Source organism: Cebus imitator, unplaced genomic scaffold, assembly GCF_001604975.1.
Source record: "Cebus imitator isolate Cc_AM_T3 unplaced genomic scaffold, Cebus_imitator-1.0 Scaffold748, whole genome shotgun sequence".
NCBI lineage: Eukaryota > Metazoa > Chordata > Mammalia > Primates > Cebidae > Cebus > Cebus imitator.
This window is the reverse complement of record NW_016108063.1, coordinates 311,346-338,586: the sequence shown is the minus strand read 5'-3', so window position 1 is coordinate 338,586 and position 27,241 is coordinate 311,346. Positions and strand designations below refer to the sequence as shown.

Genomic DNA, 27,241 nt, shown 5'->3' with positions numbered 1-27,241 from the left:
TTAAAAATAAAATGGGAATGGTGGAATGGCCTTTTCACATCTTATTTGGATAAGTTGAATAGGCAAATTTTACTTCCTTTTTATGAAGTTGTATTATTTCGTATTTGCCATTTCATACCTTACATGTGAAATATGTTTCTTACCCATCATGGAGAAATGTAGACTTGAAATCTTGAGGGCTCAAATGAAATGTAATAAATAGGAGTTGTTAGGTAAAAGTACATATATATGTATGTATACATATACAGATAATTTTGGAGCAATCTCCTGTTTAAAGCAGAAAATGAAAGCAAGGATCAAGGGCTCAACAATTCTCAGTGAAGCATTTTTTTGTGAGGTTTTATGATGTAAGGAAAAGTGCACATATACAGTTTGTCTTCACAGAGCCCTGTTTTCAAATTCAGACTGCCATTTAATAACTTCTCTATGCTTCCATTTGGTATGACAGAGCTGTGATACCAGTCTCACAGCTTTGTCAGGATGAAGAAATGGAATAATATATATAAACTACCTTAATGCAATGCCTAAGTAGTTAGGCATTCAAATTTCCTGTTTCCATTTAAAAAATTGCACAAGTAGTAAATGCATATAATTTCATATAATATTTTTACAATCAGAACTATAAAAAGTAAAAATCACAGTCCTTTCCCTAGTGCTAATCATTTTTAACAATGTGGTGTGTATCCTTATAGGCGTTTTAAAGTACTTAGTTGTCTATATATGCATATACATGTCAAACCTTATACGTATATAGTTATTGTTGCTTAGCTTTGCAATACCTATGATCATGCTAAACATGTTTTGTTCTATAACATTTTTCTTCCACACTGTGTTTATTTAATCTTTCATAATACAAATAGAGCTACCTTCTTCCTTAAACTGTTTTAAGATACTTCATTGAATGAAGGTGTCATCATTTATTTATTTATTCCTCTATTGATGGCACATTTATTCCATAATGTTTTAAATTTCTGTGCATGGTGGAACTGTGCAGAAAATAAATCATGATTTAAGTTTTATTTTGTTCTCACGGAGGTATCAATGATCTTGAAGATGCTTACAGTGCTGCATCTATGTATAGTGTATTCAAATCTTTTTAACTATAGAAGTTAAGATGCATCCCTTCTAAAGTGAGGAGGACAAATTTTTCAACTTGTCTAATCATGAAAATCTTGCTGAGGAGGTGGAACTACATCATTAAATCAGAGAATGTGGGTTGGACAGTAGCAGGAGATAGGGTAGACTGTGAGAATAAATTTGCAAACTGGTCATCAAAAGTTTCCTGAAACACTGCTTCCAGGTCAGAGTTTCATACGTAGCAGAGCAATTCCTTCACTGCTTTCTTTGGTTAGTTTGTATTTATTTATTTATTTATTTATTTATTTATTTATTTATTTAGAGATAGAGTCTCACTCTGTTGCCAGGCTGGAGTTCAGGTGCATAATCTCTGCTCACTGCAACCTCTGCCTCTTGGGCTCAAGCGATCCTTCGACCTCAGCCTCCTGAGTAGCTGGGACTATAAGTGCATACCAGCACACCTGGCTGATTTTTAATTTTTTTTGTAGAGGTGGGATTTCACCATGTTGCCAAGGTTGATCTGGAACTCCTGGGCTCAAATGATCCTCCTGCCTTGGCCTCCCAAAGTGCTGGGATTACAGGCATGAGCCACTATGCCTGGTCCCTCACCATTTTTTGTTGAAAGTCAGTGGTTGACACAAGATTAAAAAAAAAAAGTAGTAAGAGGAAAAATAAAGTTTCCTGAAACATATTTTCATCAGCTTCTCTACTTTTTCTTCCTTCCTACTAAACATTTACTGCCTCCTACCATGTACTAGATATTGTTCCTGTCATTGATCGTCTTCCAAAGTAGTATGGAAAATAACACATTAATCAAATGGTGAATATAAAATGTATTGTGTTCACTTTTGATAAACAAGCACTGTGATTAAGGATGCAGAAGATAGAACAATTAACTCTGCTGTAGGAATTAAAGAAGGCCTCCCCCATCATGTGGATTACTCAATTCAGTCCATAATTATTTACTGAGAACCTCCTATGTGCCAGCATTAGGGATACAACATTGAGAATATATTGGAGGGACCTGTCCTTTCTCTGGTTTGTATCAGTGAAGGAGTAAATGGGAATTGTAAGAAGAAATTATTGCCTGAAGATGATGTAATTTAAATTTCAAAATTACTTAAAAATATATTGTATCTTGTATAGATGAGTCATAGGACAAATGTATGGACTCTTATTCATACATGAGTATGATGTATGAATTATGATGCTTGCTGTCTCAGCAGCTCAAATATTAATGTCTTAATAATTTACTGGAAGCTGCAGATGTGGTTTGCTGATAGATTGTATGTTCATGTACAATTCTCTTTCCTCTGCTCTCCCATGCTTACCCTGTCTGCAACCTACCTACCCTCCTCACCCTCCTGTGTGCATGTGAGTACCGGGAATATACAAACCTCATGGAACTGTGGGATCCTTTTACCCTCTATGATAAAAGATCTTCAGGTTGTGCTTAGTTCTTGATTTTCTTTTTGGAGAACATCTTAGCCCAGGGCTTTGAATTATTCACTGCTTCTTTGCACATACTTTCTTCTTAGTTTGTTAACCTCTGCACTGCAGTCTTCAAAAATTGTGCTCCTCATGCTTTCAGAGATTTGTTCCTGACTCTTAAAAATTAGTGCTCTTTACATGCCCCATATCTGGAAAATTATCTGATCACGATTAGCTAAGGAAGGAGAAGAGTCTAAAGTTGGAAACATTAGAACTGGTGAACTTCAACTTGCCCAGTTCCCAAAATTAGAGAATCATTAATGAAACACAAATGGTAGACACTGATTGATACCTTCCCTGGGGTAAGATTCTATTTTCACAGATTTTGTATATTTTTCTGCTAGAACCCAAAACCCAAAGAAATCTGAAAGTATGTTGTTTGTATAATATTCTTAACTTCCAGTGTCAGTATCCAGTAGGGAGTGCTATATAAAATGTTTTTCTAAATCACAATGTTGCTTTAGGCAGTGAGGATTTTTGCAGACATTAATGCAACTATCCATAAAGCTTTATTATCTAAGGTATTTGTAAACATCATATGTCTGTGATAGGTTGAAATCGTGCCTTAAACTATTAATCGTGCCTTAAAACATATGTCTGTGAAAAAACATGTACAGGCCAAATGTTACATTAGTAGATACTAGAGTTTTTGTATATACATTTTTTCTTTCCAGCTTTTATTTTAGGTTGATAGAGTACATGTGCAAATGTGTTACATGGGTAAATTTGTGGTGCAGGAGTTTGGTATGTAGGTTATTTCATCACCCAGGTAAAGAGCATAGTACCCAACAGGTAGTTTTTCAGTCTTCACCCTCTTCCTACCCTTCCACCCTCAAAGAGGCCTCCGTGTCTATTGTTCCCTTCTTTGTGTCTACATGTATTCAGTGTTTAACTTCCACTTATAAACAATCATATGTGGCATTTAGTTTTCTGTCTTTGCATTAATTTGCTTAGAATAACAGCCTCCAGCTCCATCCATGTTGCTGCCAAGGACATGATTTTTTTTTTTTTATGGCTACATAGTATTTCATGGTATATAGGTACCAACTTTTTAATGAATCCAACATTGATGGACTCCTGGGTTGATTCCATGACACTGCTATTGTGAATAGCACTGTATTGAACATACACCTGTGTGTGTCTTTATGGTAGAATGATTCATATTCCTTTGAGTATATACCCAGAAATGGGGTTGCTAGATCGAATGATACTTATGTTCTAAGTTCTTTGAGAAATCTCCAAACTCTTTTTCCAGAGTAACTGAAATAATTTATATTCCCACCAGTGGTGTATAAATCTTCCCTTTTTTTCTGTGGCTTTGCCAGCATCTGTTATTTGTTTGACTTTTTGATAATAGCCACTCTCACTGGTGTAGGGTAGTATCTCATTGTGGTTCTGAATTGCATTTCTCTAATAATTTGTTAGGTTGAGCATTTATTCATATGCTTGTTGGCTGCATGTACATCTTTGGAGAAGTATCTGTTCATGTCCTTTGCCCATTTTTTAATAGGGTTGTTTAGTTTTTGTTTATTAATTTGTTTAAATTGCTTATAGATTCTGGATATTAGACTTTTGTTGGATGCACAATTTGCAAATATTTTTTCCCATTATCTAGGTTGTCTGTTTGCTCTATTGATAGTTTCTTTTGCTGTATTGAAGCTCATTAGTTTAATTAGGTTCCAATTGTCCATTTTTGTTTTTGTCGCAATTGCATTTGGATTCTTTGTTATAAATCTTTGCCATGGCCTATGTCCAGAATGACATTTCCTAGTTTTTCTTCTAGGGGTTTTAAGGTTTTAGGTTTTACATTTAAGTCTTTAATCCACTGTGAGCTGATTTTTATACATGGTAAAAGAAAGGGATCCAGTTTCAATCTTCTGCATATAGCTAGCCAATTATTCCAGTACCATTTATTGAATACAGAGTCCTTTCCCCAATGCTTGTTTTCTTCAGTTTTGTCAAAGATCAGTTGGTTGTAGGTGCACAGCTTTATTTCTGGGTTCTCTAGCCTGTTCCATTGGTCTGTGCGTCTGTTTTTATACCAATACCATGTTGTTTTGGTTACCGTAGCTGCCTTGTGGTGTATTTGAATTCAGGTAGTGTGATGCCTCGAGCTTTGTTCTTTTCTTAGGATTGCTTTGGCTCTTCAGGCTCTTTATTGGTTCCATATGAATTAAAAAAATTTTTTTTTCTAATTCTGTGTAAAATGTCATTGGTAGTTTGATAGGAGTATCATTTAATTTGTAAATTGGTTTGGGCAGTATGGCTGTTATTTTTATTTATTTATTTTATTTGAGATGGAGTCTTGCTCCATTGCCCAGGCTGAAGTGCAGTGGTGCAGTCTTGGCTCACTGCAACCTCTACCTCCTGGGTTCAAGCAATTCTCCTGCCTCAGTCTCCCGAGTAGCTGAGACTATAGGCGTGTACCACCACACCTGGCTAATTTTTTGTACTTTTAGTAGAGATGAGGTTTCACTGTGTTAGCCAGGATAGTCTTGATCTCCTGACCTCATGATCTGCCCACCTCGGCCTCCCAAAGTGCTGGGATTACAGGCATGACCCACTGTACCCAGCCATCAGTATGGCTGTTTTAATGGTATTAAGTCTTCCTATCCATGAGCATGGAATGGTTTTTCATATGTTTGGGTCATCTGGGATTTCTTTCGGCAGTGTTCTGTAATTCTCATTGTAGAAATATTTTATCTTTCTGGTTAGCTGTATTCCTAGGTATTTAATTCTTTTTGTGGCTATTGTGAATGTGATTGCATTCTTGAGTTTTTGTTTGTTTGAGCCAGAGTCTTGCTCTGTTGCCAAGGCTGGAGTGCAGTGGCACAATCTTGGCTCACTGTAACCTCTGTACCCCAGGTTCAAGCAATTCTCCTGCCTCTGCTTCCCAAGTAGCTGGGATTACAGGAGCCTGCCATTATGTCTGGCTAATTTTTGTATTTTTAGTAGAAACAAGGTTTTATCATATTGTCCAAACTGGTCTCCAACTCCTGATCTCAGGTGATCCACCCACTTCAGCCTCCCAAAGTGCTGGGATTACAGGTGTGAGACACCGTACCTGGCTGCATTCTTGATTTGACTCTCAGTTTGGATGTTATTGGTGTTTGGAAATGCTCATGATTTTTATACATTGATTTTTGTATCCTGAAGCTTGGCTTAAGTTGTTTATCAGATATAGGAGGCTTTGCACACAAACTATTTGGTTTTCTAGATATAAAATCATATTGTCTGAGAAGAGCAATAATCTTACCCTGGTTCTCAAGGGGAATACTTCTAGCTTTTGCTCTTTGAATATAATGTTGGCTATTGGTTTGTCATAAATGGCTCTTATTTTTTTGAGATATGTTCCTTCAATGCCTAATTTGTTTTTTATCATTTTTGAAAATTGTTTTATTACTTCAAGAGAAAATGGTCTATTTGAATTTTATGACTTGGAATGTTTTCTTCTTATGAGCAGATAAATGGATCTTTCTATTTAATATTTTGTAACCTAAAAAAAAATTAAACCAATGTGATCTTTTTCAGAATTATGGAGTACACTACTTATTTTAAATGTGGTTTAGGCCTAGGTGTGGTGGGTCACATCTGTAATCCCAGCACTTTGGGAGACTGAGGTAGGAGGATCACTTAAATCCAGGAGTTTGAGACCAGCCTGGGCAACATGGCAAAACTCTATCTCTATAAAAGTTTTTATAACCAGATGCGGTGGCATGAGCCTATAGTCCAGCTATCTGGGAGTCTGAGGTTGGAGCATTGCTTGCACCTGGGAAGTCAGTGCTGCAGGGAGCTATGATCTCGCCTCTGTACTCTAGCCTGAGTGACAGCACAAGACCCTATCTCAACAGAATATATTAAAGAAAATTTTAAAAGTGGTTTAGAAAACAAATTCCCAATAGATCAAATACCTAAAAGCACAATTTTATCTCATTTTTAGAGATGAGTCTCACTGTTGCCCCGGCTGGAATCAGTGGTGCCATGATAGCACACTACAGCCTTGAACACCTGGGCTCATGTGATCCTTCTGCCTCAGTCTCCTGAGTAACTGGGATTACAGGCATGAGCCACCATGCCCAATTCCTGTTTTTTTAAATGATAAAAATCCTAGCTGAAAACCATGGTGTCTATATATACGTATAACCTAGAGCCTGACATAAAGCATTTTAAACAGACAAGAAAACAAGAACCAAATGAGAAAAGATAGATGTATTTGACTAGTAAAATTTTTTATATTACAGCATTGATATATTAATGAAGGCTTGGGAAATGTTTGCAATGGGAATGTTAGATATATAGCAAACATATACAAAGAGCTTTTAGAAATAGCTAGCAAAAGGACTAACAAAACAATGGCAAATGGCAAAATGATACAGACAGGTAACAGAAAAGCAAATCCAAATGACCATTTTCATTATCACTACAAGTATGGATAATGAAAATTAAGTAAAAGTAAGATACTATTTTACTTGTAACAGTTTGGAAAACCTTTTAAAAGAATGGGACACTTAAAACTTCTCATAGGAATGGGAATTGTTTTAGCCTCTGAAAAAATGCAATTTGTGGCTGGGCACAGTGGCTCGTGCCTGTAATCCCAGCACTTTGGGAGGCCAAGGCAGGCAGATCATGAGGCCAAGAGATCGAGACCATCCTGTTAAACATGGGTGAAATCCCGTCTCTACTAAAAATAAAGAAATTAGCTGGACATGGTGGTGTGTACCTGTAGTCTCAGCTACTGAGGAAGCTGAGGCAGGAGAATTAGTTGAACCCAGGAGGTGAAGATTACAGTAAGCAGAGATCATGCCACCACACTCTAGCCTGGGTAATAAGAATGAGACTCAGTTTCAAAAAAAAAAAATAAAAGCAATTTGCCATTATTTTGTAAAAATTATACTTATTTAGTTCAATTCTGCTTCTGGGAATTTAGATCAGAGATGGGCAAACTTCTTCTATAAAAGGCCAAGTAGTAGATATCTTAGGCTTTGTAGACCATATAGTCTCTGTTACAACTACTCAATTCTACATGATGTCACTAAATGAAGATTTGGGAAGAGATATGTTGTAACATGCTATTATGTGGTATTTTCAATTTATAGAAATACAGGTGAAAATAAATTCAGTGGCATAGATAATAGTAAAATATAGTAAAATAATTAGGAAGTGATGAGTTGAATATTTATTACTTTTGGTTTTAATCATTGATTTACAAGTTTATAAAATTTATTTTTCAACACTGTGGTATATGACCAACTTCCAAAATTCCTAAACATTTAATAGTTATCTCATTCCAACTGCTACTAGCTGTCTCCAACACACCACTGGCTATACCTCTGTATGAAGATGTTTTTGCAGTATTGCTTATGATGGTAAGAACAGGAAACAGATGATGGGTGAATAGTTGAATAAATTGTACTATGGAATATAAAGCATCTATTAGATGTACATGGAATATAAAGCATCTATTAGAAACATCACCTTGGATTGCTTTCTGTATATGTTAAATGGTAGGACAAAGATATAAGGATGGCTCTGTGTCATGATCCTGTTCCACAAAACAAGCAACAATAGTCTTCCCTTATTTATGCATTTTTGTTTGATTATGATTGTGTAAATATGGAGAAAAGTATGGTTATCTAGGAATGAGGACAGAAAAGGACTAGTAGTGGGGTAAGGGACAAAAGGACTAATGTCCAACATAAAAATAGTTCATGGTTGGCAAATTTTACATATATTTCTAATTTTTGCTTAAAGAAATGCCTGAAAGTCATGCACCAAAATATTAATGACAACTGTTTTTCTGTCTTGTGAATTTATACACTTGAATCGGTTTTTAAATAAAACTTACTCTGTTTGTGATATATTTCCTTCACTTCAAAAAATTATTAGTATATAGCATCTTAAAATGTGCATTTTCCTGTGTTTTACAACTATGAGTATTAAGAATATATATGTTTAAAATTTCATGCCCTTATTGACAAAAATAATCAAACTCTGTAAAATATTTTAAGAAATTTATTCTGAGCCAAATATGAGTGACCATCGCCCATGATATAGCCTCAGAAGGTCCTAAGAACATGTGCCCAGGGTAAGCGGGGTGCAGCCTGGTTTTATACATTCTAAGGAGACATGAGACTTCAGATACATTTAAGAAATACATTGTTGGGGTCCAGAAAGGTGGGACAATTTGAAGCGGTTCCAACTTATAGGCAGATTTAACAGTTTTCTGGTTGACAATTGGCTGAGTTTGGGATCAATAGAAAAGAATGTCTGAGTTAAGCTAAAGGATTGTACCAGCCCGGGCAACATGGTAAAACTGTGATTCTACAAAAAAAATACAAAAATTAGCCAGGGATGGTGGCACACTCCTATAGTCCCAGCTGCTCCAGAGGCTGAGGTGGGAGGATTTCTTGAACCCAGGAGGTGGAGGCTATGGTGAGCCGTGATCACGCCACTGCACTCCAGCCTGGGTGACACAGTGATACTCTGTCTCAAAAAATGGAGACCAAAGTTCTTACTTGCAGAGGAAGCCTTCAGGTAGCATGATTCAGAGAGAATTGGTTATAAAATGTTTCTTATCAGATGTAAAGTCTCTTCTGATGCTAATGCCAGAGAGGTATAATGAGGCATGTCTGTCTCCCTTTTCCAGGTGTGGCCTGAACCAGTCTTTCAGGTTAAATTTTAAGAATGCTTGAACCCAGGAGGCGGAGGTTGCGGTGAGCTGAGATTGCACCATTGCACTCCAGCCTGGGTAACAAGAGTGAAACTCCATCTCAAAAAAAAAAAAAAAAAAAAGAGTGCCCTGGCTGTGGGGGAAGTCCATTCAGATGGTTTGCGGGCCTTATAATTTTAATTTTGGTTTATGCCTTTCTAGATTTCAGTTATTGTCTTCATACTTAGATGAGGGGCAACGTATTTGTTCCCATTCCCTGGCAGGATTTTGCAGGATAATCAGAACTAGATTAATATGGATTTTTACATTACCCATCTCTCCTGTTCTTTCTGAGCTGCAGCTGGAGGTTGCTGGTTGGTTCACAGGAACAAGCAGGGTCAGTCTAAAAATGTAGGCAAAAACTTAACTAATGAGTTTGGAATTTAATGATAAATGTATGATACATTTTGAAACATAATTTGTCTTTCTCTAGTCCTCATTTTTGTTAAAAAAAACAAATCATGATAGGACTGAGTTGTTTGCAAACTAGACTTTAGTCTTATACTTGTCCTGATTATTTGCATAAAGTGCAACAAGAATAACTCTTTCTACATAGGCTTTTTAGATTGGCTTTGATGGAATTCTGTTCCACAAGGAATCTCAGATAACACCTTTTAAAGCTGAGCCCAGCCATGGGTTTATATCCTCAAATACCTGTGAGCTGGGTGACCTCCTCCTCTTAAGGTCCCAAGATAAATTTAGAGGACCTAGGCCTGTTAGAAAGTGACATTCTTTACTGACCACAGATCAGTAGCCCTGTACAGGGACTGCATAGGCAATGGTATGGGTCCAGTTTTTACCATAGGGTTTTTATCAGCTACGCAAGTGGAGCTTGACTCTTTAAAGGGAAGCATACCCTTCTGGTGAAATCTTGGTAAAACAACCAGTTTCTCCAATTGTGCCCTGTTGCAAAAGAAAAATGGATTCTTATTGTAGTGATACAAACAACTATATTACCGTAAGTTAAGAATACCCACGGATAGTTGCCAAGTTCTTGATGAATCAGGCAGAGATTCCAACATGCTCTAAATTTTGTTCACAGGAGTATACTTTGCTCAATTACTGAAGGTTGTAAATAGTTTAAAATAAGTTTCCTTCACTCTGAAAAACAAAACAAGGGCCAGCAATATTTCAAGAAAGAGTCAAAGAGATTGCTTCAGCTTTCTGAGTACTATCCATTTAGTTCTTGATTTCTTGATATTCATAAACATTTCAGCTCTTCATGAGTCCTGTACATTTTTTCTTTATTCCGATGTTACAATCTCCAAAGTTATCAGAAACCTGTATTTAAGAGCACCTGTCAAAGTTCTATCACTTATTATAAACCATCTTTTGAAAAGGATTGAAAGAAGACAACAATTGTCTGTGAATGGCAAAATGTCCAGGGTAGTTATAGTTAGAAACACAATTGACAAAAAACTTTATCTCCGTGGTTCATAATAACTTAACATAATAACCTTGATTATGATTGCTAGCACATACACATTAGAATTTTAGAAATCCCATATAGTTTTGGAACAAATATTAGTATTCACCAAAATATAATATAACGTAGACTGAACATTATTTTGGCAATTCCGTGTAACTAAAAACATGTCAGATGATCCTGTTTACCTCTTTTCTGGAGGTTCCAGGGGCCCTCTGAAGCCTCCTAGAAGCCAGATGTCAGGAAAGGCAATTTTGAAGCTGAAGTTTGATTTTGGGAAGCCTGTTAAATATGTTAAAGGTTTAAAACACTTGATGTTATAAAATTGAATTCCAGATTACCATACATTATTTATTTTGTCAAAATCATAACTCAGAAGTTTTAATGAAGCAAAAACCTTTTATAACCCTTTACACATTTACCAAAGGGCAGATCAGTGTCCCAAGAGTACCCTGTTGTGCTTTCACTCCAATGCTCAACCCACAGAGAAAACACATAGTAACTCCCAGAACCTAGTCAATTATGTTCACACAGAAAGCCTCCTCTGCAAGATTAATTTCCACAATCCTTCCACTGCTTATTTGAACTTTCAGCTTTATCCTATCTAACTCAAAACAATCCTTTAACCCTAGCCAATAAGTTACATTTTCATACCTTCTTATGCTTTTTCATTAATAACAAATTTTGTTGTTCTTTTTTTTTTTTAAACAGACATCTAGGCTGTAGTGCAGGCATGATCTCCGCTGACTGCAATCTCTGCCTCCCAGGTTCAAGCAATTTTCCTGCCTCAGCCCCCCATGTAGTTGGGACTACAGGCGCACCCGGCTAATTTTTTTGTATTTTTCGTAAAGACCGGGTTTCACCATGTTGGCCAGGCTGGTCTCAATCTCCTGACCTTGTGATCCACCCACCTCGGCCTCCCAAAGTGCTAGAATTATAGGCATGAGCCACTGTGCCCAGCCTATTTTGTTGTTCTTATACATCTAGCATATAAATCTATTTCTAGTAGTTTCAATTATGTGTTTTAATGGTAACTCCTAGAAAATTTAACTTTAATGTGAAACCTGGCAAGTTATAAAACTATGTCTGTATGTCAATTGACTTACCAATTGTGGATCAGGCAAGGCAGATAGTTCTTAAAACCCAAAAGGTGGTTTATAACCTTAATACATTTAGTGAGCCTAGTATCTAACCTACATAATTTAGTCCACCTATTTACATTTTGATGATATCTGCATTTTGCTAATAATCTTTAAGGCTGTTTTTATTTCTCAAAGATTAAAATCATGTGAACTTTTTTTTTTGTTTTGTTTGAACTGAAAGGTACCACAGCTGTTTTCTTCCCTTTAAAATATATTTGATCCAAGCAGTTGCCTTCATTTAGGCCAATTAGTTAGAGCTCTTTTTATAGACCTCACACTCAACACAGATATAGCTATACAGATAGGCAGACAGAAGAAGGTTGAGTAGTTCCAAGACCTGTCATTTACCAGTCTCTCTCTAATAATGTGAAGTAGTTTCTGATACTCCCAAAAGTCAAAAATGCCAGACAACATAATCCAAAACAGAACCCTAAATTAGGAGAGGACTTTATCTGTTTCCAATTCCTGGGTTTCATGAAAAAAACAGAGTTTTTTTTTGCAAAATGGGGTACCTGGCGCCTCCTATTTTTTCTAAGGAGTCCCAGGCTGTTAGAGCTTGAGTATCTGCTTTTAATTAACGTGACTTTTAGCCAGAGAACTCTTTAATAAGGGCCTTTTAAATTTCTTAATACCTGACTTTAGCCAGGCCTAATGGCTGATATTTCTGGCTTTCAAACTTTTCTAGGGGCTTAGAGAAGGGAAAATCCAAGGCAGTTCATGAAGGGGCAGGGAGCAAAAAAATTGGCAAAGACCATGCAGCAATCAACCTAGAAAGAACTCATTCCCTAAGGCAGTATTGAACTCCTAGCATAGTGAGCCTAGAACAAAACATTGCCATGTGGTTGCAGGTCATGCTTGCAAGGACATAAAACAAGATGGAGACCTGCTGCAAAGTTTGCCATGGAAATATGTGCAAAGTACACTAGATTGGCTACAGATTAAGACCAGCCTCACAAGTCCTTTTTCACAATTAAAATTCTACAGAGAATATAAACAGTGATCCTTATAATTCCTAGCTTAGTTTTTCTAAAAGAAAAAAAAAAAAGCTCATTTAAAAGTCAACTCCTGACCTTGTGGAGAAAAGGAAAGAAAAAACCAGTTTAAAATGCCTGAGGAGGAACTTCTTATTCTTATGCAAGTGGTTCCTCCACCTAGGAGAAAGGCTTAATCCCTGTCCTTGGGAGTGGGACCTCCTGGCTGGGGGAGGGGAAGGCTTCGTGGATGCAAGGCAGGGAGTGCTGCCTGCCATTGGGCACCCTTGGTTCATGTACCCCAGCCCTGGCAGGGAGGGGAGGGGGGCGGGGAGCCGCTGTTAGCCCTTCCATTCCAAAAAAGAAAGAAAAATGCCTTGAAGACTGAGGCTGAGCTTCTCAATTCTCAACACCCAGGAGTGATGGCGGTAGGGGCATGGTTTCCCCTACCCTCAGAAGTATGAGGATGAAAAGGCTTAGAAATGAGAGAGAAAGTGATTTGGTTTGCATCTCACCCTTTCTCAAGCCCCACCTTGGGTGCTAACCTGTTGTAGGACTTTCTCCTTGTTTCACCTAAAAACGGGGTCCTTGCTACAGGACCATGAGAGATTAGGCTCACAGGCTTTTTAAAGGGTGAGAAAAATGGACAAAACAGAAAACAAAGGGAAACAGGGGCTCTCAGCAAGGAGAAAGTCCTGCTAGCTAGCTTCCCACCTTATAGATTGAATCCTAGATACCACCCTGGACCTCCCTCTGGCAAACAGTGTGAACTTCCAGAGGCTCCACCTCATTGCACACTCCTCTCAGAGTGCAGGCCAGTTGGAGGTTCTCTGGGATCTCTTTATACTTGGCTGTCTCATTCTTGAAATGATGCCAGTACACCAAGAGTAGGAGGGAGAAAGGGAAGAGCAGTTAGAATAAAGAATAAACAGAAAGAGGAGGAGGAACAATTTCAGCAGCATTTTTCATTTTAAAAATCACTTCATACTATATTATATTTTCCTTTTGCAAATACATAACTTTGTCAGAACCTTTTTTAGAAGCTTCTAAGTATTGAAAATATCTCTCCTAGTTATTTTTTATTTTAGAGCTAGCTTTTTAAAATTGAGAGCACATGTAAACTAGTTGAGGTATTTTAAAATACACTATTTTGACCATTGTAATTTGGGGTCATCTTTAGTTATTTGTGACTAGTTTTCTAAATGTTAGCATGAGAGGCACCAAAAGCGTTAAATATAAATACAGCTGGTGTTTCTAATGGTGGGTCACTCTTTAAGGAAGAAGTCTAGGTTTTAGAGATATTGTTGTCCATAATTTTCATTTTCCTTCTGAATAGCCAGAAACTTAGTGGGACTCATAGAGGGTCTTTTGTTGTTTTGGTCACTCAAGAACATTTTAGGACAATTGAACCAAGCTTCAGAATCTAACCAGTTTTTCAAATTACAAGTTTTTCACTTAAGCCACAAAGACTCACTTCCTCTTTTTAAAGACCAAAGTTTAAACTACTGTATAGAAAAGGTTGAAAAACTCCAACTAGTAGTTCGAAGTAAAACCTTAATCTCAGAGAAAAATGAAAGTCACAAATCTGAGGTCAACAGATCTCTAGAGAATTATAAATGAAACTCTTACCTTTTATAGAGCTTCATTCCAACCCCAGCGAGTTAAGAATGTATATGAGTTGAATAAAGTCTTAATCCTCAATCAAGCTGGGAAGATTCAGATCCCAGCAGTGGTATTACCAGAGAATCCTGCAGACTTCGGCAAGGTTGGGTGAAGGAGGACTCATCGCATTGGTACCAAGGTACCGATTGCTGGTAAAGTGCAGTGGGGATTTCTGGAGGTCCACTTCGGGTCCCATCTGGGGTGCCAAAATGTTACCCTTAAATAACTACTTTCAGAAAATGTGATTCAGTATAGAGGTTCTTCAAGCCTAAAGCTTGAGGATGGCTATGTGGAAGCTGCCCTGAATGTGTACTCTGATTAGCATCAGTTACAAGTGAATTTTAAAGGAAAGGAGGCAGCTTCTAAGGTGTTTACCAATAACTTATATTAAAATAACAAGCTATTAATTAGCTATATATTGTTCTTTGTATCACAAATTCCAGGAACAGGAAGATAATGGGTAAGGCAGCTAGTCAGGAACAAAAATGCCTGTAAACATGGCCCTTGGGCGTGCGTACAGAGGAGGGAAGGTGTGATTGAAGTCCCATACTCTTGTCTTACTGGGCCTAATAAGTTTTGCATACCTCACCTAGCCCACTCTGCTCTGAGCTATTTTTCTTCTCTCAGTGATAAGTTTTATTTTACCTTGTGATGTTTGTATATAGACATAATTCAAATGGGAAAAGCATAGAAAAGAAAAATTAACATTTTACAATTTCATTTCAGTTGGAACTCTAATCATTTAGTAGAATTTTCTGTTATTTCACATCTCTTTAATTTGCTTTTGGAATTCATCCTCTGTTAATTGCTCTTTCCACATTTTTACTGGCACTGATGCTTTCCAGATGTCCTATCTTTGTTTAAAATGTTAACATTGATTACTCTTCCTTTGACTTAGATTTGTGGTATTTTTTACCATAAATTGTTTGGAATATCCTTGTTTAATTTTATGCGGTTACTTTAGAAACAATACAATGGTGATCACTAAAATAATAACATTTATCTAACCAACTGTTCCTGACTTACCATGGGCGTTCTTTGTATAGTTTAGATGATTTTACTTTTACCCTTTTCTGCTACATTTTGAACATCTTCTCTTTTACCTCTTACTGAGTAGATACTTATTTTCTTGAGAAGTCTGATTTTCCTTTTGTTCATTTATTGTTGCCTCTAATAAAACTCCATTTTTTCCCCTTTTTTTAGAAAAATTAGATGACAGAATCACTGTAGTCCCTTTGGTCTTAAATACTCTAGCACTTTAAAAATAAATATTTCTAGACACTGGGCATGATGGCTTATGCCTGTAATCCCAGCACTTTGGGAGGCCAAGGCAGGTGGATCATGAGGTCAGGAAATCAAGACCATCCTGGCTAACATGGTGAAGCCTCATCTCTGCTAAAAATACAAAAAATTAGCTGGGTGTGGTGGCATACGCCTGTAGTCCCAGCTAATGGGGAGGCTGAGGCAGGAGAATCACTTGAGTCTGAGAGGTGGAGGTTGCAGTGAGTCAAGATTGTGCCACTGTACTCCAGCCTAGGTGACAGAGTGAGACTCCGTCTTAAAAATAAATAAATAAATAAATACGTATTTTAAAATCTAAAATCATGATATAATATTAAAACAATCTTTCAAAATCAATTTACCTACCATTGCAATGGAGGTTGATTTCAGTTTTGCATACTCTGTATGCATATGCACATGTATCTTTTAATTGTAATGGAATTATATACTGTCGATAGTTTATTTTCATATGTAAAGCAAAATACTACCTCTACTAATAGGGATCTAAATAAAAACAGAAATGTTACTCACCCACAATTCTTCCACCCCAGCAAAGGTGTCCCCTTTAATTTTTATATATGCATATGCACAATTTGTAAATTACGATTATCTCTGCTTTATTTTCTTTCATAGTGGATGAGCTTCACTGGGAGTATATAAACTCTTAGAGCTTATTACCTTATGTTCTAATAGTGGCATATTATTCCTTTCTGATTGAGGCTACCCATATACCTATACCTGCATGGAGCTAGTTGAATACAGGAAGGCAAGGGACATGGCTGGAGTGTGGCTGAGTTTTTTCCTTCTGTGCAGAAGCGGGCAAGGAGTACTAATGCTCCATCTGTTGATAGGTCTCTCCATTTCTCACTATGAAACCATTCCTGTTGGTGCCATTGTGAATACTCTTGTAAGAAAATGTTCTTTTCTCTCAAAGCATGTCTTATCTACAAATTACCTATCTCTTCAACAGAAGATAATGAGACTGTTGCCTGAATGTATAGGCCCTTTCTTTCCTTCCTTCTTAATGTTACTGTCTGCCTAAACATATAGGCTTCCCAAAACCTTGACTTTAAACTAGCATGTTGGATGTAGCAATTTTATGAGGATAAAGGCTTTAATTTTCCTTAAAAACAGAAACATAATTCATGTCAATGTGATTTCCCCCACTAGGTAAATTATAGGTTCATTTTTGTGCTATGTTCTTAGACTATATGATATACATTACATGAATCCAGAGGTGGATTAATTGTGACCTTGAGATGTTTATAATTTCTGAGTGCTTTTAACAAGAATGAGAGACAGTACTTAGTCTGATGGCTGAAGGTTCAGATATCTTTCTTTCAGTTAGCAGTTGAGAAAGTGCACTAGTCAAGTGAACAATTTTCTGTATCCATTTTGTGGCAAATTATCATGGTTGTTGTGTATTTTGTAGCTTTTGAGCAGCTGACTCTGCTAACACCTTGGCGTAGTTTTCAAGACTGAGAAGTAGAAATGATTTGCTTATAGTCCAGATAATAAGGCAAGAATATCATCCACCTGGGAGAAAGTCGAGGATTAGGAATTTCAGCATGAAACCTAGCTAAATATTCATGGAGTGGATGGCCTTGGAGTATGTGAACATTATCTTTTTTCCTTGAGGGTTTCGGGGCATAATCATTTGAGAAAAAATTGTATGATGAAACATTAGCGTAAGGAATTGTTTGGATTTATGGTCGCAAAATTAGACATATTTCTTAATAACTAGACTCTACTGACAAATGGCCCCCACATGAGTATTAGTGATACTGAGTTGTTCGGACTGTACACAGATCAGTTAGTTGGATTGAGTGTTGGGACTATTCCATGACATTTCCAGCTCTTCTGTATTTATTGTCAAAGGTACTTTATTCCCTCTTGTTCCCCCATCAAAAAGTTTTACAAGTTGTAAAGTATGGTACCTCCCATAAAACAATGGAAATTAAATTAAGTATTGCTTCTTCATTTGTTTAGAATATTTCTTTATCTTTGTGAAAATGACTGAATTTGATAGGTTTTTATTTTTTCTTTTAGGCTCAGTTTATGAACCTCTTAAAAGCATTAATCTTCCAAGACCTGATAATGAAACTCTCTGGGATAAATTGGATCATTATTACAGAATTGGTGAGCAAAATCCGAGGAAAACATGTCCTTAAGTAGCTGCAATTAGTATTTCCCCTGCCCCACTTAAGTCATGTATGGTATGTGGGTGATACTGTTCTGTCATTGGGATATTGGGGTACTTTCAATGCTTAAGCAGCTCGATATTCCAATTGTATATTGATACCAGGACCATAAAAGGAATCTGGCAGATCATATCTGGCCCTTGAATAATTTTAAAATTGTCACCAATATCTTCTGTGTCTTTTAAATCTTTCTAAACATTACCAGATTTGAGACCTTGAGGATGTTTTTTGATTAATACACAAATATTTCACACAAGTGTTAATTTGCTCATTTACCTAAAAATGGTTTCCAGATAGTCCTAAACTTTTTATATGCATTTCTAATTTGCTAAGATACAAGAGATAATCACAGGTTAGTATTATTAATATCAGAGTCCTGGTTTTTGTTTGTTTTATTTTGTTTTTCTAGAATCAGCCTTGCAAATTTTGTTTTCAATGTGAGTAAACAGCTTTCAGATATGTGTATATGGGACTCCTCTTTGTCAAACTATATATTAGAATGCCTATTAATCTTTTTGTTCATTTATATTTTATGCCATTTACTTGTACTAGTATGGCTGAAAAAATAAAATTTGATTTCTCTCCCCTTAAGATAAGAGATTTTTTGTCTATTTCAACTTTATATGAAACTTCAATCTCACTTATTTTGGTCAAGATTCTTGCATCCATTAAGTTGCCTGTTTTATTATCTTTTTGGCAATAACTACCTAAAGAGAACTAACTATATATATATTTTAATGTCAGTTGTGTATTTTGGACTTCTAGGACTAATTCTTTACACTGGGAAAAATAATAAATACCCTGGTTTTCTAAAAGAATTGATTATGATAAGATCAATTTAGTCTGAGAAAAACAGAAATTTTAATTCTGTAATCTCTGTGACAGACAGAGTGTTTTTGACCTTTGAAAAACTATCCTAAAAAGTAGATAACATAGCTGGACATGATCTCTCATGCTTTTAATCCTGGTACTTTAGGAGACCAAGATGGGAGGTCTCTTGAAACCAACAGTTTGAAACCAGCCTGGGCAACATAACAAGCCCTCCATCTCTACAAAAAGTTTAAAAATTAGCCTGGCATGGTAGCAAGTGCCTGTAGACCCAACTACTTAGAAGGTTAAGTTGGGAGAATCACGGAAGCCCAGGGGTTAGAGGTGCAGTGAACTTATGATCATGCCACTGCACTCCAGCCTGGGTTATGGAGCGAGACCCTGTCTCAAAACAAAAAAGTAGTTGCCAATCTAGATAAGGTTAATGTAATGTATGTTACCCATCCATTTATAGTTAAATAACAATAAAATAGCTTTTCATAAATGTAATTTTAGAGCTCATTTATAAAAGATAATAAAACATTAATTTCAGACTTATTTAAGTGAAACATTCACAAAAAATTATTTACTTGTTTCTGTGTTCATGTTATATATGGATGGAATTCCATTTTAAAATGTTAAACATTCTCCTAACCTGTATAAAGTAAAATAAATACCGTACACTCCTCTGAAGACCAGGAACAATTTAGTCATCAGTGAAACACAGGATTCTGGCCTGTCCTGTGATCTTCCCCTCGCCCTTCCTACATTGTTGATCATTTACTGTAGCAGTTGAGGTGCTTTGTGATTTTGCAAATGTATGCTACTCTCTTTCTTGTGCATTTGCTTTAAATTTCCCCGTTGAACTGATTTTTTAAAAATATTATACTTAGTGTTTTGATTGATCTTTTTTTTCCCTCTGTACCTGATGGTGTCTTAATAAGACTTCTAACACAAATTGCCATTACCAGGGAAGTGCTAAAAGCTTTTTAAGTCCTAATTAGCTGAGTCCTTTCCTAAAATCTGGAAAGACTTCTTTATGTAGGGTGGATTCCCACTAAGGCTGGAGTAACATGAAGTTGTTTCCACATCTTCAGAAGTTTTATGCTATAGCAAGTTTAAAAACAAAATTGTCGGAATTGGGATGAGGAAACCAAAGAAGATTAAAACATTTAGCCCAAGAAAAGTCACTGGCTGTACAATTCATTCTTTGTCTTGCCTTCAATTGCAGTCAAGTCAACATTGCTGCTATATCAAAGTCCAACTACAGGTCTCTTTCCCACTAAAACATGTGGTGGTGATCAGAAGGCCAAGATCCAGGACAGCCTATACTGTGCTGCCGGGGCCTGGGCTTTGGCTCTTGCATACAGGTGAGCTGGTGTATGTTCTCCTAGCAACTTCGAGGGTGGATAGGAGGTTTTTGTAGGACCAAGACTAACTGAGCATCTTTTGGCTCTGCTGCTGACTCACTCTGTGACTTATGACTGCTCACATCCCTTTTTAGGCCTCTAAACCTTCTCATTTTCTTTTCTTCTCTTTTTTCTTTTTGAGACAAGGTTGCCCAGGCTAGAGTACAGTGGCACAACCTTGGTGCACTGGAACCTCTTCCCCCTGGGTTCAAGCAATTCGCCTGCCTCAGCCTCCCTAGTAGCTGGGATTACATCCGTGCACTACCATACCTGGCTAATTTTTGTACTTTTGGTAGAGACAGGGTTTTACCATGTTGGCCAGGCTGGTCTGGAACTCCTGACCTCATGTGATCTGCCAGCCTCTGACTCCTGAAGTGTTGGGATTACACGTGTCAGCCACCATGCCCAACCTAAAATTGTTCATTTTTCTAAGAGTTTATGTCTTTTATTTTTATTTTATTTTTTGTAGAGACAGGGTTTCACCATGTTGGCCAGGATGGTCTTGATCTCTTGACCTCGTGATCCGCCCGCCTCAGCCTCCTAATGTGCTGGGATTACAGATGTGAGCCACCGTACCCAGCCTTTTTCTAAGAGTTTATATCAGACCAGTTCTAAGATTTTATGACTTTGTGACCAAAACTTTTTGTCTCTAGGTTTCTAAATCAGCATTAGTCATTAGTAGAGTGAACTACCTACCCACTCTCATTGACTTGATTGGTTTCAGTCATGGAGAGAACTGATGATGACTAAATTTTGCAGATGGTAAAGTGAGAGCCCAGAATACTAACAAATTTGTTCAAAATGATGTAACTAATTAATGATAGAAACAGGGTCAGAATTATTTTCCCCTACCCAGTTTCCTGGTTTTATCACTGCACTTCAGTGAAGTATCTGTTACTAGGTCTGGTTGTAAATGAAATAATTGTATAAAGTAAAAAAAAAAAAAAAAAAAAAAAAGTTTAACAATATAAAATTTCTCTTTTATTTATTTCATTATATGTAGAAAGCACTGAATGTGGATGCTAACACATAGTGGTAATATATTTTAACCATAATTAACATTAGTAAGATTAACTTTTTGAATATTAATTTTCTGAAAGTGACCCATATGTATGTTTCTGATTTAAAAATTGTGTCTTCTACATGAACATGATTTATCTGTTTGAAATCACTGATGTGTTGGATTTTAAAAAGAAAGAAAACACTGAGATACTGTGAAGTAGTCTTCTTTAAGCACACTTGAATGCTGACATCACTAGAAGCATTTCCTTACATATTCTAGGTAAGGACAATGTGGCTTTGTTAAATGTAAAACTGCTACTGATCTTAGGAGTACAGGGAGCATCAGTAGCACCTTCACCAATTGGTGAAGCCAGTAATGAGACATACTGATGTTAGTTGCCATTCCTGATTTGACACAATGGGAAGTACACCTTGTGCTAACATCTTACCAAGTTATCTAACATGAGTCTACATAGGAACAAGAAATCAGACAAAGCTGAATTGTGGCTATTTATAAGACAACTTGCCTGGACTCTTTAAAAATGTCAGTATTATGGATGACTAGATTAAAAGAGACTAAAGAAATACAACAGCTAAATACAATAGCATTTGTTAGCATTTTTTAAATGTAATACATGCTCCTTAATTGGATCACACATTTAAAAAAATGCTATAAAGTATGTTTTTGGGATACTTCAATAAATTTGAGCCAAGACTAAGTATTAGATCGTATAGTGTCAATATTAAATTCCTGAGGTATAATAATGGTATTCTGGTTATGTAGGCAACTCTCCTTGTTTTCTATAGATACCCCTGAATTGTATAGAAGTGAAGGGTCATGATGTTCATAGCTTACTTTCAAACAGTGAAGAAAATATTATAGTTAGAGAATGCAAGCTAATGTTAACAATGGTTAATCTAAGTGGAGAGTTAAAGGCTTATTCATTATAACATCCTTTTAACTTTTTTGTAGATTTGAAGTTTTTCTAAATAAAATGTTTACGGGAAATAAAATGTTTTCTAAATAAAATGTTTAACAAATACAAGAGTACACGCAGCATATCGACAAAAGTCAGATATTAACCTTTTCCCAAAATGCTTCTAACATCAGATGGAGACTTTAAAGTCCTTACTTTGCCAGACACACTATCTATGTAGAATCTGCCTCTATTAAAACACTTGTGTTCGACATCAAGGAGAAAAGTACTGTATAGAGCAAATTCATGCTAATATTTGTACAATGCTAGCATGCAAAAGAAGGTATGATGTGCTAATGATGAATAACTTAGTTTTAACTGACATTCACTATACTATGTCAAAATAATAATCATTCTTCCTAATAGTGAATGGTATATGCAGCCTGTGATTGAAGTGGGAGGTAAATAGTATACTTTTTAAGGAGAGAGGTGATATTTTTTAATCATGTGAGAATGATCACCAGATATTTCAGTTAAGATTAAGTGAAACAATAAATAAGTCACTTTTGTTTTTTAGTAGTGGGCTACTCTCATCCATCTTTGGAAAACTGATCTATAATAAAAAACAACTTGTGGACAGAAAGAACATCTTAACATAGTTTAATAGTTAGATTTTAGCTGTTCTTTATTTTTAAAAGCAAGAGATGTAAAATATGGTCAATTGATTTTAAATAAAACCAAAGAATATAAAACTTTATGCCAAAATACGTCATGTATCATCCTGGATGTTGTTTAGTTGAAGGCATCCTTAACTATGACTGAATGCCTTCCCTGACAGTATTAAACACATTGCAGAGCAAAGAAAGCCAGCACCTACCTTAACTTGTGGCTGCTACTTAAATCCAAATGGCCATTGCATAACCTACAGGGATAGGTAATAAAAATTACATTTATTTTGTAACAATGAATTTAAAACAACCTGTTGGTGGATTTTTTTCCAATAGAAATATCCTTTAAAATTTCAGCCAAATCACTGTAGAAATACTATATACTGTTTTTAAAAGAAGTTGGCTTACGTCCTTGAAAGAAGTAAAAATCTACCTAAGTTCCATCATAGGATTTTTTTTTTATTACAACATTTCTACTTTTGCTGAGAAAATGGAGTTTCACTGTGACAGAATTGGTAGATGTCACCAGAACACAGGATTAGCCAGATAGTTAAATACTTAATTATCAAAAGCTCTGCTTCCTTTTCAAATGCATTTCCAATTTGTTTCATGAGTTATCTCTCTCACCCAGGCGCATTGATGATGACAAGGGAAGGACCCATGAGCTGGAACACTCAGCTATAAAATGCATGAGAGGAATTCTCTACTGCTATATGCGTCAGGCCGATAAGGTAAAACACTGTGGTGTAGACGGGAATTCTCCCATCATTCTGAAGGATTAATTTAACTAGTATAGCAATGGCATCTTCTGAAGAAGAATGTACTTTACAAAGGGACAGCCACATCCTAGGGCGGCCTAGATAGGTTAAAACAGCCTCTGCCTTTCTAGCCCAGGGTTTGAAATCCTGAAATAAAAGGAACACCTTAAGAAAGAGGTGATTAAGAATTGTTATTTAGACTTGGATTTGTTTGTGTTTTGCATCTGGTGTTGCTTGATAAAGACCCAGTTTCTCAGGAACCTCACAATATCCATAATTTTAACCAATATTTTATTAAAGAAAATCCTTATCAGAATTACTTTTGGACATGTGAATTGCTCTGACGTAAGTGAACTTTAGTTTAAAAATACAACACTTGGCCGCGCGCGGTGGTTCACGCCTGTAATCCCAGCACTTTGGGAGGCTGAGGCAGGCGGATCACGAGGTCAAGAGATCGAGACCATCCTGGCCAATATGGTGAAACCCTGTCTCTACTAAAAATACAAAAATTAGCAGGGCATGGTGACATGTGCCTGTGGTCCAAGCTACTTGGGAGGCTGAGGCGGGAGAATCACTTGAACCGAGGAGGCAGAGGTTGCAGTGAGCTGAGATTGCACCACGGCACTCCAGCCTGGCAACAGAGCGAGACTCCATCTCGAAAATATATATAAATATATATATGTAACACTTTATTTATTTGCATACAAAGAGGCTAGGCTTAGAAAACAGCTTTACAGGGTTATGTGGAAATTAAAAAAAATAATATACATAACAACATTTTAAAAACTATAAAGCTCTACACAAATATAATATGCTATTCCCTTACCTACATCTCTGTGATCCAAGCTCCTAATATAGTAAGTGCCCATATGTGTACATCAATGCATCATGGGTCCCTAAGACCATCGACAGGTTTGATGCTTCCCTAGGAGGACTCACATGACTCAACAGATGGCCTTAGTCATGGCTATGGTTTATCACAGGGAGAGAAGACAAAGCATAATCAGCAAAGGTACATGGAACACAGTCTGGAGGAAACCAGATGCCAGCATCTAGGAGTCTTCTCCAGTGGGGTCACGCAGATACACATCATTCCCCCAGCAAATGATTGTGACTGATTGTAACGTGTAAAATATCTATCAGGGAAGTTCAATAGCAACTTGAGGTTTTTGTAGCCTAAGGTTTTCATTGGTGGTTGGTCATCTAGGTATCCTCTGTCTAGCACTCACCAAAGTTCCAGATATCTACAAGGAAACCAGGTGTGTAGTATCAACCACACTGTTAATGTAAACACTTTAGGTATAGTGAGCCACTCTTCTGAGGGAATAGTGGAAACACTTTCATAATCTGAGTGGCTGCATACCAGCCAAGGGCCAATCTTACAAACAGTTCTTTCTGTAGTTGGCAGTCTCTGGCCTACTATATTAACTCGTTTCAGGACAACGAGCGTAAACGAATGCACTGGTTTCCAGGCTGTTTCCAGCTGTGTGATGTTGGACAAGTTATTTAATTTCATGTGCCTCTGTTTCTTTCATCTGTTAAATATGGAAACCAGTAATACCTCCCTTATTAGGTTTTGTAAGGATTAAGAAATAATGCACCTGTGCGAGTCAGTGTTTGTAAGAAAGTTGACTTGGCACAATGAAGGTGCACTTGCTGGCTGAGGTGGGATTCCCAGGCCTCTCCAGTCTCCTGAGGGCGCACCATCCGCCCATCTCACCGGGGCAGTGCTGGGTAGGTGGAGCACCAGAACACATGTTGGGACCTGAAAGATGGTGACCTATGCCTGGGTTAGGGTGAAGCCGGAGGAATCTAGTAGAGGTCCGTAGTGGTCCTGACATGTAAATCAGTTGGTCATCCGACCTGGGCATAGGGGCAAAAGACTGATGGAACCATCTAGTAGCTTGTTCCCTCCGAGGTTTCCCTCAAGATGGCTGGCACACTCCCAAAACCCACCCCATGTGGTTTCATCCGTTAAAGAAAATCGTTGGAGGTTTTAGGATCCAAAGAATTTCTACCTATTCTCACACTTTAAATGGGAAAGAATCCCAGCTTGCTGGCACATGGAGCCAGGTGTGGAATATAAGTGCCTAGTGGGCCACTTCTGGTAAGCAGACCTTGCACTGCAGGATGAACCAAATGCCAGGTTAAGGTGCCCAATGCCCACACACTTATCAGACCCAAGAAAAGGTGTACAGCAGGAGGGTGGCCATGGAAGTCGGAATGGGTGGAGGTGGGGAGGGGCAGAGAATATGTAGAGAGTACATGGTGTCTCTCTGCATACCACCCTGAACACCTGATCTCGTCAGATCTCAGAAGCTAAGCAGGGTCGGACCTAGTCAGTACTCAGGTGAAAGAGAGCACATGGCACAAGGGCTGGTGCCAGGTGAACGTACAGTCAATATTTGTGTCATTATCATTAGTATTATTCCCTCTCCCTTCTAGACCACATGTTTCAGATGTGTTTCCAACTTCTATATTTTAGCAGAGACACACACAAGTAACTATGAAGGCAGTTTTGATCACTTAATATTTTGTTTTGTTTTTTTAATCATATGAACATATTGTTTTAATTTACACTTGAAAGTAGTAGGCCAGGCATGGTGGCTCACACCTAAAATCACAGCATGTTGAGAGGCTGAGACAGGCAGATTGCTTGAAACCTGGAGTTTGAAACCAGTTTGGCCAATATGGTGAAACCCCATCTCTTACTTAAAATATAAAAATTAGCCAGGTTTGGTGGTGCGTACCCATAATCCCAGCTGCTCAGGAGGCTGAGACACAAGAATCACTTGATCCCTGGAGGAGGAAGTTGCAGTGAGCCGAGATCACTCCATTGCTTTCCAGCATGGGCAACAGAAGGGAAACTCTGAAAAAAAAGAAAAGAATAAAAAAAAGTGATAGCACATTTTCTCCTTAAGGCCTGTATTTCAAGTCAAACCATAAAAAAAATCATTACTATTCTGCCACCAGAACGTGATTACAAGAAACTGTTATAGAGAAAAAGTATATTTACTCATAAGCTAATAATAGAGACACATGAAAAACTTGTAATTTGTCTACCGAGATTTGACTTTACAAATCAGTATTGCAAAGGTTTTTCAGATGCTTGAAATAAAGTAGTATGTCACAGATTGATATACTAGAATTAAAAGAGTGTCATATGTTATATTGATATAATTGTGATTTAAGTTAATTTTTTACTAAGTATGAGATGTTACTGTTTTTTTCATTTGTATCATTTCGTGAATGCATAATGTCTTTATGAATTCAACTTTTCCCTCTAGGACACATTATGAAAATCATGGATTTCATGGTTTGCCAAACAAGTTGACAAAGTAGAATTATCAAAAGGAAGTCTAATAATGTATTAGCTTAAGACAGGGATGTCCAATCTTTTGGCTTCCCAGGGCCACATGGGAAGAATTGTCTTGGGCCACACATAAAATACACTAACTCCAACTGTAGCTGATGGGCTAAAAAACAAAACATCATTCTCAGCAAACTGACACAAGAATGGAAAACCAAACACCGTATATTATCGCTCATAGGTGGGTGTTGAACAATTAGAACACATGGACACAGGGAGGGGAACATCACACACATGTGGTCAGTAGGGGGCAGCTAGGGGAGAGAAAGCGGGGGTGGGAAGGGTGGGGAGGGATAATGAGGAGAGAAATACCACATACAGCTGTTGGGGGGATGAAGGCAGCAAACCAC

At 37.2% G+C, this 27,241-nt stretch overlaps 1 protein-coding gene across 10 annotated transcripts in view; it reads left to right on the top strand.

Moving 5' to 3' along the window:
- Window positions 1–27,241, top strand: part of PHKB (phosphorylase kinase regulatory subunit beta) — a 232,896-nt gene that overhangs the window by 22,581 nt on the left and 183,074 nt on the right. For 8 of the 10 annotated variants that reach the window (XM_017519449.2, XM_017519443.2, XM_017519444.2 and 5 more), the window contains 3 exons: window positions 17,809–17,898; window positions 19,999–20,137; window positions 23,395–23,494. The exons of 1 other annotated variant lie outside the window; for it this stretch is intronic. In XM_017519449.2, the coding sequence (XP_017374938.1) occupies window positions 17,809–17,898; window positions 19,999–20,137; window positions 23,395–23,494 (329 nt within the window). The remainder of the gene's footprint in view (window positions 1–17,808; window positions 17,899–19,998; window positions 20,138–23,394; window positions 23,495–27,241) is intronic. One more of the 10 variants, XM_037735191.1, reaches the window with a different exon arrangement.